The 13,272-nt window shown below is 48.7% G+C and overlaps 6 protein-coding genes across 6 annotated transcripts; 4 read left to right on the top strand and 2 right to left on the bottom strand.

Annotated features, from left to right (window-relative positions):
• Positions 1-2,569: 2,569 nt before the first annotated feature.
• cef1 (putative cell division control protein (Cdc5)) lies at positions 2,570-5,126 on the bottom strand (the record flags this gene model as incomplete). Its single annotated transcript, XM_057119335.1, has 4 exons — positions 2,570-4,553; positions 4,605-4,948; positions 5,014-5,047; positions 5,101-5,126. The coding sequence occupies 4 exons, from the start codon at positions 5,124-5,126 to the stop codon at positions 2,570-2,572; spliced, it is 2,388 nt and encodes a 795-aa protein (XP_056968890.1).
• Positions 5,127-5,400: 274 nt separating this feature from the next.
• On the top strand, positions 5,401-6,831 carry N7484_008947 (ribosome biogenesis protein NOP53; the record flags this gene model as incomplete). Its single annotated transcript, XM_057119334.1, has 3 exons — positions 5,401-5,534; positions 5,610-6,557; positions 6,612-6,831. 3 exons carry the CDS (start codon positions 5,401-5,403, stop codon positions 6,829-6,831), a joined length of 1,302 nt encoding a protein of 433 aa, XP_056968889.1.
• Positions 6,832-7,278: 447 nt separating this feature from the next.
• On the top strand, positions 7,279-8,271 carry rex4 (putative 3'-5' exonuclease; the record flags this gene model as incomplete). Its single annotated transcript, XM_057119333.1, has 2 exons — positions 7,279-7,607; positions 7,674-8,271. 2 exons carry the CDS (start codon positions 7,279-7,281, stop codon positions 8,269-8,271), a joined length of 927 nt encoding a protein of 308 aa, XP_056968888.1.
• Positions 8,272-8,696: 425 nt separating this feature from the next.
• N7484_008945 (ribonuclease H2 subunit C) lies at positions 8,697-9,396 on the top strand (the record flags this gene model as incomplete). The annotated part of the gene is made up of 4 exons (XM_057119332.1): positions 8,697-8,859; positions 8,946-9,020; positions 9,088-9,305; positions 9,364-9,396. 4 exons carry the CDS (start codon positions 8,697-8,699, stop codon positions 9,394-9,396), a joined length of 489 nt encoding a protein of 162 aa, XP_056968887.1.
• A 606-nt stretch (positions 9,397-10,002) lies between these two features.
• On the top strand, positions 10,003-10,801 carry N7484_008944 (ubiquitin carboxyl-terminal hydrolase; the record flags this gene model as incomplete). The annotated part of the gene is made up of 2 exons (XM_057119331.1): positions 10,003-10,051; positions 10,104-10,801. The coding sequence occupies 2 exons, from the start codon at positions 10,003-10,005 to the stop codon at positions 10,799-10,801; spliced, it is 747 nt and encodes a 248-aa protein (XP_056968886.1).
• A 300-nt stretch (positions 10,802-11,101) lies between these two features.
• N7484_008943 (uncharacterized protein) lies at positions 11,102-13,068 on the bottom strand (the record flags this gene model as incomplete). The annotated part of the gene is made up of 5 exons (XM_057119330.1): positions 11,102-11,494; positions 11,562-11,894; positions 11,947-12,103; positions 12,174-12,683; positions 12,815-13,068. The coding sequence occupies 5 exons, from the start codon at positions 13,066-13,068 to the stop codon at positions 11,102-11,104; spliced, it is 1,647 nt and encodes a 548-aa protein (XP_056968885.1).
• Positions 13,069-13,272: the final 204 nt, after the last annotated feature.

Here is a 13,272-nt window from a genome sequence, read left to right as displayed (position 1 = left end):
CTTTAGAAGAGCTATGTGTCAATCGATCGAACCCAGCGGGATCTTCCAACGCAATTCGTCCATAGAGACTCGACCTGGGCGCAATGGTATCCGCGCCGGAGTCAAACAATCTGCCAGCGATCTCAGTATACCCTATTTTTTGAGGCACTATGTAATGCTGTGACCCAAGTACCTCTATTTTGCTGGTGTAAATCAATGCTTTGCTTGAGCGGGAAGTCAAGGAGCTCAATGTTATCTTGTCTCCTGCTACTTATAAGGGAGTTTTGCCATATGAGCTAAGTTACGTGCCTGCTGGACTGCTTGTATCAGCACTGACTGCAATGAGAACTTCCACAAGAGCGAGTTGAATGTGATCTTACTTCTCAGGGCCTGCACGGTACTTCTTGAAGCCGCAAAGTTTGAGCCTGATTTCCAAGATACTGCTTTTCATTCTGTTTTAAAAACATATGAAGCACATTGGAACTGAGCAGAAGTGCTTAGGTGGCCACACAGTAGACCAGAAATACAAATGTCCTATAAACGCCGTGAAAGTTGTTATAATTCATCTCATTCAATATACCTCGTGCCTTATACTCTTAGATAGATACACTCAATCTCGCTCTTATGCGGCGAATGGTTTCTCATTCTTTGTGTGGTAGTATTAGTTAAAATAAAACCAAATGTCAGCAAACTTTTGAGCCTTTGGTATCTATCAAATGGGGCGGAAACCCTGCACCTCAGAGTGTGCAATATTAATTTTCCATCCGCGAAATGCATATATACCTGGATCCTGGGAATTGAGACCCACCGCGAGGATATGCAACCAACCATCCGGGGCTGCAAAGGCACGGACGTAATGTAGCACGGACCTATTGTAGGAGTACATACGAACCTAGCTAGAGCGGCGGCCGATGACAGCTTCTATAATTAATGTGACGAACTCAAGAATTGCTAGCTAGGGACTTCATTAATTATATAAGGTGTCTCTCGTTAGATTGTTCTTTCGTCTTCTTCCTCATCAGAGTATCCATTTCTAAACAAGTCCCTTCTCTTTTATCATCTGCTTGTTATTATACTCGGCTACCATGGAGTGGCCTTTTGCTTCCTCTTCCCCTCTGAAATACCTAGAAACTATGGAGAACATCGAGACCATGGAAAGCCATCAAGTTTCACACCGTCTACGATCTCCCAGTTCTCATGGTTTGGGCCAAATTTGTCAGCCATAGACCGCGGGCCCTCCAACTCTATGGAGAACGGTAGGACATTGGCTGATCTCAACCACATCAGTCCCCCGAACTACGATTCAACGTGGTGTTTTCCGGGCATGACCAGTAGTGCTGGGAATTCGGAGAACCTGGATAACCTTTCCGTCACCGGCTCCTGGGTCAATACCGCTTCTAATAGAATGCCACTTATGCATTCTGCGGCCACTGAGCCAAGCAGCGAGCAACCGGGCGCCCACAAATGTATTGTCCAAAAAGAGATACAACACCCTTGTTGTCACAAATGCAAGCGCAGGTACAATTTTGCCCACCCTCTCTATGTATCACTTGAAGTCTAACACGCTTTCTAGAGCTAAGCAAGGAATCTTCGAGTGCAGGTGGGAAAACTGCAAGAATCTTGGTCCATTTACCCGCAAATCAGTGCTCATGCGCCACATTGAGACGCAGCATATTTCTCCGGGTTCTTCTAGTGTCCAGCTGAAGACTGCAAAGAATTGTTTAATCGAAAAGATAACCTTGATGAACACTTTCGACGGCTTCATTGGGATTAGGTTTAAGATGCATTTGTTGATGCTTCCCGAAGTTCTTTACTTGACCAAGTTTGGGCTTCGCGGCATCCGCCACTGCTTTGCGATAGAATATCATTGGCGTGCTATATACATATTTGAATAAGTTCGACATTTTACTGTAGCATCTTCTAGCCTTCTACTACTTCGTAATCAACCTTCAAAAGGCCAATAAGTCTGATCTTCCGAAGTCTTCAAAACTACTAGGATTCCTTACTAACGTTGTCTTAGTAGCGTGTCACCACATGGATGATATGCTTGAAGGCTTTACGCCTATTGTCCAAGATTACAAGCAACCAAAATTCCGACATGATGAACAAAAATATGATTATACTTCTATATCGGACGCTATTGTCGCAGAGATGACTTCCCGGAGGCTCATCCAAGTTCAAGCTGTTTTACATCGAGTAGACTGTGGGACTCATCAATAAATAGTTCATGATTATCAAACCTGTTTCTACTAACTTCCAATATTTCTTTTTAATCAAGTATAATGGCCTTATTATGCTTGATTACTATATCCTATATGTACTTTAAACCCACCAAGAACAGTTTTTACCTTGAAACCCTTACCGGCACTGAAATGTTTTAAAGTATTAGCTCGAAATGATATCTAGTCAGTTGATCGGAGCCTGCTAACTGTGTTTACTGGTTGCGCGCGAGACTGGATATGTAAAGCTCCGAATGAATTTGCATGATCCTCGCAAATTGACCTTCCTAATGATACACAAATGAAGCCTGCAATGGGTCATGATTGCAAGAGGAAAAAAAATATAGCAAAGGTCCTGGTATGGTATAATCTTAATGCCACCCATTCACAGTGGCGGTACCAGCAACCAATTCATCCAACTCATCCTTCCGTGTCTTGTACAATTCCTGGGCCTCCCGCTCACGACGCATGACAAAAGACACATCTTCTCGTAGCTTCTCCAAGCGCCGAGCAATAGCTGCTTCTTCGGAGATCTGGAGTGTGCGGAAAGAGTCCAATTCATCTTGGACCTTGGGCAAAGCCGTGCTGGCTTCGAGAATTTTGGCGCGGAGCGTCTTGGCCCGTTTCTGGTATCCACCATGGACCTTGGCAAGCTTTCCTTCGAGTTTGTTACCCTGCTCGGCAGTGGCGAGAAGAGATGCTTGAACGCTATCGAAGGCTGTAATCATCCGTTGTTCTTCCAGGAATTGATCTTGTTCTTCATCGTCGACATAGCCATCTAGGCCAGGAAGAGCATTGGCACGAGTTGACGACCAAACGTCGTCAAACTTCTCGTGCCACTCCTCTTGTTGTTGCTGGGCTTCGGCGGAGGCAATTTCCGCTGCAATGGCCGCGCGGGCTGAATCCATGAAGTAATCGTCTGGGCGTCCCAGTTTGGGTGCCTTGCCCTCAACCTTGGCACCAGGGACCGGGTGTTTCCGAGAATCGTATGCGATGAGTACAGCAGCTTCCCGGGCAATCAGACCTTCGATTGAGTTGTTAACCTGGGAAGCACGTTTCATTAAAGCATCAATGTCAAGGACGACCGGCCGAGGGAGACCACGCTGATACACCTGCGACTGACGCTTGAATTCGGCCTGGGCGGCCAGCTCCCGCGCTTCCTGCTCCCTGCGATCCCGCTCGGCCGCATCTTCCTGGGTGAATGCGACAGACTCTGAGAGCTCAGCTGTTTCAGATGGGAGCTCTTCCAATTCCCATTCTGACTCCTTGGGTTTGGGAAGCGAAGATAGTTTGCTGCGGATCTGCTGACGTGTGAAGTTTTCATGCAATTTGATATCTCGCGGCGTGCTGCCGATCAGCTGTCCAGCTGCGCCTTCTTGGTTCAAAGAGAAATGATCGCGCGGTGTGCGCAGCGGGGTAGCACCAGGCCCGATTCCACCGTGCATAGGAGTTGCGCCCATACCGTTGGCCTGTCGGAACGGTGTGGCCATGGGATTGGGGGTGACAATATCTTGCCTTCGGGGAGCGATGCCATCGAAGCCAGTCGACGAACCACCTTCGTGGAGGGGGGTGTTCTCTCCACCAAGCAGAGAGGATTGTGTTTCGGTCAAAGCCCGAATGTTTTTGATCTCATTTGCGATGCGGTCCTCTTCAGGAGCAGCACGTGGCGTGCGAATGGGAGTACCTCCAACAATCGATCCATACTTTCCAATGAGTCCCCGAGTGGCTTCCTCGTCTGAGCTCATTCTGCTGGCCTTTTCCCCAGCCATGCCCATCTTAATAATGTCTTCCATCTCGCCTTCGCTAATTTGGGGAGCAGGCAGAACCAGGCCACGTCGCATACTGCTTTGCTCTGCCTCCCGAATCTTTTGCATTTGACCCGCACGTGCAGCAGCCGCAAATGCAGCCGAATTGCTGTTCTTGTCGTTCTTCCGTTTCTTGCGCTCAGCATCGTCATCTTGATCGCCCTTTCGCTTGTTGGCTAGCTGCTGCTTCCGAGGGTCGAACATTTCACGCTGGCGCTCATTTCGTGCTTCCTCCTCCACAGTATCGTAGAATCCCGGTGCAGCTGGCTTTTCGAATGGGATGTCTGCGTTGTAGTCCATCTGACCCGGCTTCCGAGTCACAACCTTCACATTTATACCGGCATTCTTGAGCTCACGGCGCTTCTGCAATACTGCGAGTCGACGGGACTCTTCTAATTGACGTTCTCGGGCCTTTCGCTTAGCCTTTTTACCCTGTGTGTTGGCAAGACGCGCTCGCGCCTCGCTGAGCATTTCCTTCTCATCTTCATCCAGATCGATGGTGTCCGGGCGCGCAGGTTTCGACTCTGGGTCGGGATCTAGCTCACCGGGGCTATTCAGCTGTTAGTATGAATGCCATGTTGTGCAAAATGAACCAACGTACCGTAAGCGGCGAACATCATCCGCACTGGGAGCTGCGGCCTCTCCACCATCCGGTCCGCCCAATCCAAGTTCATCATTCTCACGGGCCTCAGCCTCGTCCAGAAGTTTTTGGTATCGCTCCAGACACTGTGTTGCGGTACGACCGACGATGGGGGCGATGGTACGCCATTGTGTGGGCATCAGTTTAGCAAGATGCAGAAGCTTTTCATCCTCCTCTCGTGACCACTCGACCTTGCGAATACCAGGGTCCAGCCATTCTATCCAGCGCGCTTTGCATTGCTTCGGCGTCTTCCGAGCGAGGAGAGAGGAGACTCGAGCCCATTGGTTGAGACCATACTTGGATACCTATAATCGCGTGAGCATTACGCAAGCAATGCAAGATCTGAAGTTAGATGATAAGAGAAACTTACAGCTGCACGAAGCACTTCATCCTCAATATTGGTCCTGCGATATGGTTAGTAGCGATCATATAGGTGCAGGGTAACGGTTGGACGTACCAGACACCTCCTTTGACGACAGGCATGATGCGCAATCGGGACCGGGATTACAGTCAAATAATTCAAGCACCGATTAAATAATTAAGTTGACGGTGTGTCTCCGGGGAGATGAAAAGTCGAGAGTCCCCGGGCTTGAACTGACGCGCAGCAGTAGGTGCAGCCAGAAAAGACGGGTTGTGCCAAGAGTCGAGGTCCTTCACCGCCCGAATTGACCGCCCCTCCTTAGTCAGCAGATCCGGATTTTTGGGGCTTTTCACTTTTTTTTTGGTTTCGGGTTTTCAAACGATAAGAGCATCAACCATGTCTAAATCTGTGGATGCCCCTCACCAGTTCAAGCAGCCCTCCCGTAAGGGCAAGAAGGCTTGGCGCAAGAATGTCGATGTTACTGAAGTGCAGGAAGGTCTGCGCCAGTTGAAAGATGAAGAGATCAAAGGGTATGGTTTTATCATTGCCTTTTTTTACTTGGGCCTCTTCCTTCCAACCAGAGATCGTTTGCTAATATAATTTAGTGGTCTTGTTTCAGAGAAGCCATCTGACGAATTGTTTACTCTCGACACTACTGGAAACGAAGATGTGCGAAGACAGATTTCCAAGAAGCACAAGCCGCTCAAGGCGGACGAGATTATCGCCCAGCGGTCTCTCATTCCCGCTCTAGACGGTCGCAAGCGTATCAACTCCAATGTCACCGATGGAGTCATCGAGCCGAAGACCAAGAAGCACAAGAAGGATTGGGTCAGCAACAAGGAACTGCAGCGCTTGAAGCAGGTGGCTCAGGATGGAACCCCTACCACTAAGATTAACGGGAGTGATATCTATGATCCTTGGGCAGAGGATGCTGAGGCAACTACATCGGCCGTTGTGGACGACCCCCGTTTTGATTTCCTGGTAAAGCCCAAGGCAAAGGTCGCACCGGAGACCATCAAGCATGCGCCAGTGTCGCTTGCCGCCAATGGAAAGCGCATTCCATCAGTTCGCACACCACAAGGAGGGCACAGCTATAACCCCGTCTTTGAAGAGTGGGACCGTCTACTAGAAGAACAAGGTGCAGCTGCTGTAGAGGCAGAGAAGAAGCGCCTTGAAGAGGAAAAGAAAGACGAGGAAAAGAGGCGCCTGCAGGAGGCAGCACAAGGTGACGATGGCGAAGTGAAGTCTGATGATGAAAGCGCTTGGGAGGGCTTTGAGAGCGAATACGAGAAGCCCGAGTGGCTGAACAAGAAGCGACCTGAGCGAAAGAGCAAGACCCAGCGCAACAAGATCAATCGGCGAAAGGAGGCCGAGCGTCAGGCGAAATGGGAGGCGAAGCGGGCTGCGACAGAAGCACAGGCTGAGCAAGTCGAGCTACTCGCCGAAGAGGCCAGACAGCGGGCGATCAACACCTCCAACGACTCTGATGCTGATGACTCCGACGAGGGTGACGATACTAAGCTTCGACGCAGGGCGTTTGGAGGAAAGCTTGCGTACGTATCATCCTATCTCATCTTTACATGGACCATTACTAATGATCATAACAGACCCCCAGAGAAGCCATTGGAGCTTGTTCTTCCTGATGAACTTCAGGATTCCCTCCGACTGCTGAAACCGGAAGGAAACCTGTTGGATGATCGGTTCCGAACACTGATTGTTCAAGGCAAGCTTGAATCACGCAAGCCAGTGACACAGGCTCGCAAGGCCAAGAGAAAGATCACCGAGAAGTGGATGTCCAAAGACTTCAAGGTCCCTGGCTTCGAGTAAACTGCTGTTCTTGTTACTTAATACCTAGGTAAAAGCGTGCATTGGCGTTTGGACATACATAAAATTTTGTTTGCACAATCAATGGGTCTCAAATTCAATTCAGGATTACAATGTTATACTAGGTCTTTCAGTGACTGTAGATACAAGCACAGTCTTTATTGGATCTACCAATCACCCCGAGCAACATCATTATAATTCCTCATGTATTAGTGCCTTATCTCAGCCTGGAAAAGGAAATAGATGACGCAAAATCATATCTGACAAGATCGAGGGAAAGAGGGCTGATTCCTGGCAGTCAATCTATGAAGTGCCTAATACGGTCTAGTTCCAAATGGAATATGAAGGCGGTGTTCCTATCGCTCTTTCTGCCAGAAAAAAAAGTTGATGGACATCACTATCTCCAATCCCGCCATGCACAAGCCGTGATACAATAATTTCACCGTCGGAATGAATATGAGTGGCCTCTCCAGTAACTGGAAGAAGCTACAGGCGACATTGAAGAAGGATAGCCCATCAACCACCACATCAAGCACAAAACGCAAAGCCTCAGACCGTGACTCGGCATCTGGTCCTGTCAAGAAGCACAAGTTTGCCGACAAAAAACAGACAAAACAGGCGCCAAGTGCCTATAAACTACAAAGGATGGGTGACGCCTCCAGAAGCGCAGATAGTGGAGACTCAGCTCCTGCTCTACGAAGAAAATCCAGTGCTGGATTCTCCGCGCAGCCTGCGGCCGATGCTCGGAGTAACAAGGTGAATGAGGGCCGTTCAAAAACGTGAGTAGTCCCTTTATACCCTTTCATCTTGTTTGTCTTTAATGTTACTCACACTTTTTATTCCAGGGCCGAGCTCGGAAAATTTATTGCCATGGATTGCGAGATGGTTGGCGTAGGCCCAAACCCAGACCACGATTCCGTCCTTGCACGCGTCAGTATCGTCAACTTCAATGGTGACCAAGTCTATGATTCATATGTACGACCCAAGGAGATGGTAACGGATTGGCGAACCCATGTCAGTGGCATTGCTCCGAAACACATGGTGGAGGCACGAACCCTAGAAGCAGTACAGAAGGAAGTTGCCGAGATTATGGAGGGTCGCATCCTCGTCGGTCATGCTGTGAGCAACGACCTAGACGCTTTGCTACTTGGTCATCCCAAGCGCGATATTCGGGACACCAGCAAGCACCCTGAGTACCGGAAGATTGCTGGTGGTGGTTCCCCGCGATTGAAGGTACTGGCAGAGCATTATCTTGGATTGAAGATCCAGGAAGGTGCGCACTCTTCAGTAGAAGATGCCCGGGCGACTATGGCATTGTATCGACGGGAGAAGGACTCGTTTGAGCGGGAACATTTGAAGAAGTGGCCGGTTAGGACCCCTGTCGAAGGCAAGGATAAGGGAGACAAGAAGAAGAAAAAGAAGAAGACTACTCGCAAGCGGTAATGCCGGGACCGGCATGAGGCATCGCAAGAACTGTACTTATTGTAGAGAAATTTTGTATACCCCAAATTTGCATCAATTTCAAAGAGTTGAAATATTTATCACAAACATAATCATAAGCAAGAAGTCTATCAGTATAATTGTATTTATTCAGGAGTACGTGGTAACCGATCTCGTTTCGCATTGAGTAGATCCCGCTCCGCCCAATTCCACTTAACGCGGAAACGCGACGCGCTCCAAATTTAACTCCGCAAATCCAACATCCTCCATATTGATCACCAAATCCACAGAGGCGCCATTGATACTTGGACTCAGCTCTTTGCTACAATTATTTACTAAGAAAAACTCGAAACTCAATATAGCAGCCTCTGCGCCAAGACCACCAGTCCACCACTAGAATCCACGCACTTCAACTCGACTCGACAATAATGCCAGGCATGTACGCCTTCCAAGCAGGCCCTGGGCCAAAGACGCAACAAAAAGACGAGTCTTCTCCTCAGCTCACACCGAATATCCTCCCCTGTCAAATCCACCATGATGGCCCAATTGCGTCCTGCGATCGCTTTTGGACTCCCGTCTCAGACGCAAAAGGTATGCCAGAACGCAGCGCGACATCTCACATCCCTTCAGCTGGATTGCGGTAACAGACAAATTGACTAATCCATAACGACCATCAGACAACACACAGAGTGCACACTTTCGAGGGCGAAAACTCCGCGGGCGACGTGTTGCGATTCCAGAGGGATACCAAGGTATGTGTATCACCAGTTTTGGACGGTGTGAAGTACACTGGCTAAGCAAGTATTTTCCTTACAACAGGAGTTGTCGCAATGCCCACAGATCGTATATTACCTTCTCAGCAAGCAGACAAAGACCAGGACGTTGAAATCCTCGAGAATGGACCCGAGGAGCCGGTCAAGATTCTTGAGACACAAGGTACTTTTGACGAGATGATTGTATGGCAGCATGAGTTTCTACCTGCGGCGGACGACACTTTTGTAAAGGGCGTGGAAGAGTGGGTGCGATTTGCAGAGACGGTATGTGTATTCCACGGTTCACGGTTTTTAGACTCGCGGTCCTAACTTTGAATGTCAGATGCATGTAACCCCGGCAGATGCGACGAAATAGAGCAAGGAGTAATCAGTTCATATGAAGCGATTGTGTGACTGGGTCATAATGAGTGGTAGGCATACCCTTGGAATTCGTCTGAGGCTTTCGGATATCGATGTTGGGTTAGCTTTGTCCACAGGTCCTGCTTTCCTCAAATTGAAAGCTAAGCCACTGAGCTTCAAGGATCCCGAGCTTGGACCTCGAGAAGCTCATATGCTTCTTGCATTAACTCGTTCATATTCATGCTTCCAATCCTAAATATCTGACCACTTCAGGATCTATGAGGCCAGAACCTTGAGGAGCTATCTACTATTATACCCTCATGTTCCTCTTCATCTCTCAATAATTTTTCTTTTTTCTTTTTTCTTTTTTCATTTTTTTTTTCAGTTAACTTAAACTCTTCATGATGGATAAAGGTTCAAATTTATACACTACTTATAATTTGAGCTAAACACAAGGTGGTGAGAATCCACATACAGTAATTCCACTTTTATAGATGAGCTAAAGTGGAGAACTCCGATAAGCCAAACCCCGCAAACAACCTCTTTTCAATGTTCTCTTCACACCTGCAACCTTCAACCTCTTTACTCTCTGCCAAAACTTCCCACTCGCCTATAACCAACCATGGATAATCCCGATGTCCCAAACACCCAAAAGGCCTTCGTGCCCCTCGGTATCAACCACTACCCCGCACCTCTCAAAACAGCCCAGCTAACAAAGCAAAGAAAATAACCCAGAAGTAATGTCCCACCTAGTCCACCAACTAGGTCTCCCTCCAACCCTGGGCTTCACCGACGTATTTTCAATCGACGAGCCAGACCTCCTAGCCTTCGTCCCACGCACCTCCCACGCCCTCCTCCTCGTCTTCCCGGTCTCTAAAACCTACGAAGAATCCCGCAAAAAAGAAGATAGCGCCCTGGAAGAATATACAGGCCACGGCCCTTCCGAGCCCGTAACATGGTTCAAACAAACAATCCGCAACGCATGCGGCTTAATTGGACTCCTGCATGCTGTCTCAAACGGCGAGCCCCGGTCCCACATTACCCCCGGCTCGGATCTCGATATGCTTCTTACTCAGGCGCAGGATCTGGAGCCTGCTCGTCGGGCAGATCTGCTGTATGAGAGTAAGGCGCTTGAGAGTGCTCATGCGGATGCGGCGAAGTTGGGGGATACGGCTGCGCCGCAGGCCGAGGATGACGTTGATTTGCATTTTGTGGCGTTTGTCAAGGTTGGTGATACGCTTTGGGAGCTTGATGGGAGGAGAAAGGGACCTTTGGCCAGGGGAAAACTTGGACCTGACGAGGATGCGCTGAGTGAGACTGCGTTGGGATTGGGTGTCAGGAGGTTTTTGAAGATGGAGGCTGAGGGCGGGAATCCGGATTTGAGGTTCAGCCTTGTTAGTCTTGGGCCTGTGTTTGATTAGACGTTCTAAGGCTTAGATATTTGCTGATTTTTGGACTTCATGTGACCTGTGAGCCATCTGTTAAGGTCGCCGATGTATAGACTGTGGTCTCTGACGGGACTAGGCCGCTGGCTTTTCGATGGCAATTGGAAGTGGCTGAGAAAGCTCATGGCAAGGCAACATGATATCCAGTGTATTCCAATTTCTCAAGACCTTGTATCTATATTCTAAGCAGTATTCACATTATCTATTAGATTTTGTTTGCACCTGAAGTTTCCAGCGTGGATGATCTTGACCACCCATGCCCCAAGTTTTCTTCAATCAACGCTTATCTGCAATTGCCAAAGCTGGAGTCTCCGAAATAATCTCCGTTCCAGGAGCCACAGGCGCGGAATTTGCATCGATAATGGCCTTCTGCTCAGCCAGCTCTTCCACACTCTCGTCCCCAGCCTCAGTGGGTGCATCACCCCCCTGAGTCCCCAGTGTCAAGAAAGGCACCATGAAAAGGGAAGTACCAGCTGCTGCTGCAGCAAACCAATAGGCAGTCAGATAGGGTCTGATAGCAGGCGTAGAAGCAGTCATCTGATTAGCCATCGCACTTTCGACAGAAGTAGCGATGCCAAGACCTAAATTGTTGCATAGTTTGCTGACTGTATTGAAGATTCCACCGGCAATTGATTGCTGGTCAGATGGAAGTGACGACATGACATACATCTAGAAGACCCAATTCGTTAGCCACTATAGCCACTATGGAAAGCGATGCACACGGCGTGAGACATACATTTGTAACGTTGAACTGAATATCAGCTCCAACGACCACAAGGATCAGAGCTGGGAATATATATTCCCAGTAGATGGCATCCTCTTTCATGAAGCTCAAAATCAGGAAGGAAGCGGTATATGCCAATGCACCGATCCCGGTTAACACGCTGTTGTTAACGCGGTGTAGAATTAGGCCACAGACGACATTCACCGAAACACCACTGACTACCATTGGCATCAATCGTGCAGTAATCTCCAGTGCGGTGAGGTGTTTGACATTTTGGAGATAGAGCGATAGGTAGAAACTGACAGCAGAGAAGCCCATGAAGCCGAGGCAAAAGATTGCCATGAGCTGCGAAGTGCGTTAGTTTTGTTGTATCTTGAGATTGTGGGATATGACATACCAGGGCGAAATTGCGATCTTTCCAGACCCATAGTGGCATGAGGGGGTTTGCTGTAATCGATTGCCACCATAGGAAAGCGACAAGCAGGAAAAAGCCGACGATGAATAGAGCAAGAACGTATCCTGTTTTCCAGCCATCTGGTGCGTCCCCAGCAAGTCTATCTAAGTATTAGCAAAAGCTCCATTGGCGTCAAGGGACAACCAAAAGGTAAAAGGGGTTCAACGTACGAAAGCGAGCTAGAGAAGAATGCAAACCCGACGACCACCAAGGCCGTACCAAGAAGGTCAAACTTCTTAAACGCCTCAACGCTAACAGGGGTCCTCGCAAACCCATCAGGAGGAACCGTCCACACAGTCAACGCCGTGAAGATAGCATACACAACAGCAAGAGCCCAAAATGATGCACGCCAGTTATACTCATTTGACGCAACACCTGAAATAATCATGCCACCCACAAAACCAAGCGGATTGCCGGCACTGAAGCACGCAAACGCGCGATTCTTACGCTTCGACGGCTTCTCATACACGGCTCCTAGAGCACCAACTGCCGGGGGAACCACGGCGGCTGCGAACAAACCCAGGATACCGGAGAAAACGTCCATATAGATAGCGTTGGTGGCGAAGCCGGCGATCAACAGAGATATGGTAAACCCAGCCATGCCGATGATGAAAAGCACTTTCCGGCCAAACATGTCGGCTAGTTTACCGAATGTCAGTAGAAAGGCACCGCTGCTGAGACTGTTAAGGGATTTTGGTTAGCGAATTCTGGCGTGAAGGTGCGAAAAAAAGCATTAGCCATAGGGTTTCTTCTTTCAATTGACATAGGGTATGGTTTGGAGGTAAAAAGATTGATTAAGAAATGCACGTACGAGGCGCCGGCATTGATCCAAGTGATTTCAGCCGAGTTCATCTCTAGATCCGCTCCGATTGATGCAGTCACGCCGACGATGCAGCCTTGGAAAAAGGATTGCTGGCCGATGGCCATGGTGGCCGTCAGGACGAACAGGCATTCCTGGAGGGTTGAACTGAAGCATTTTGGTCGTTGCGCATAGTTAATCTGCTCGTCAGCGGCCAGTGTGATTTCGGGACCTTTTTCTTGGTCTGTTTGGTCATGGGAAACCATGTCGCAGTTTTCACCTTCGCTCCAAGGCGACAAGGGAAGGGAGAATTGTGGTGTGGGTTTCAAATTGGCTTCGTGATGAGGAATTTATTCTGATTTAGAACCAAGATCGGAGATAACAAAGAGATTACCAAGATCAGCTAAAAAAAAATTAGCCCTGGGCCGTTTTCCAGGGGTATACGTTGTAGCCTCGTGCCGCTAACTCGA

Source organism: Penicillium longicatenatum, assembly GCF_028827895.1.
Source record: "Penicillium longicatenatum strain IBT 33135 chromosome Unknown contig_6_segment0_segment0, whole genome shotgun sequence".
Taxonomy (NCBI): domain Eukaryota; kingdom Fungi; phylum Ascomycota; class Eurotiomycetes; order Eurotiales; family Aspergillaceae; genus Penicillium; species Penicillium longicatenatum.
The sequence above is the reverse complement of the archived record's forward strand: the minus strand, read 5'-3'. Positions and strand labels throughout refer to the sequence as shown.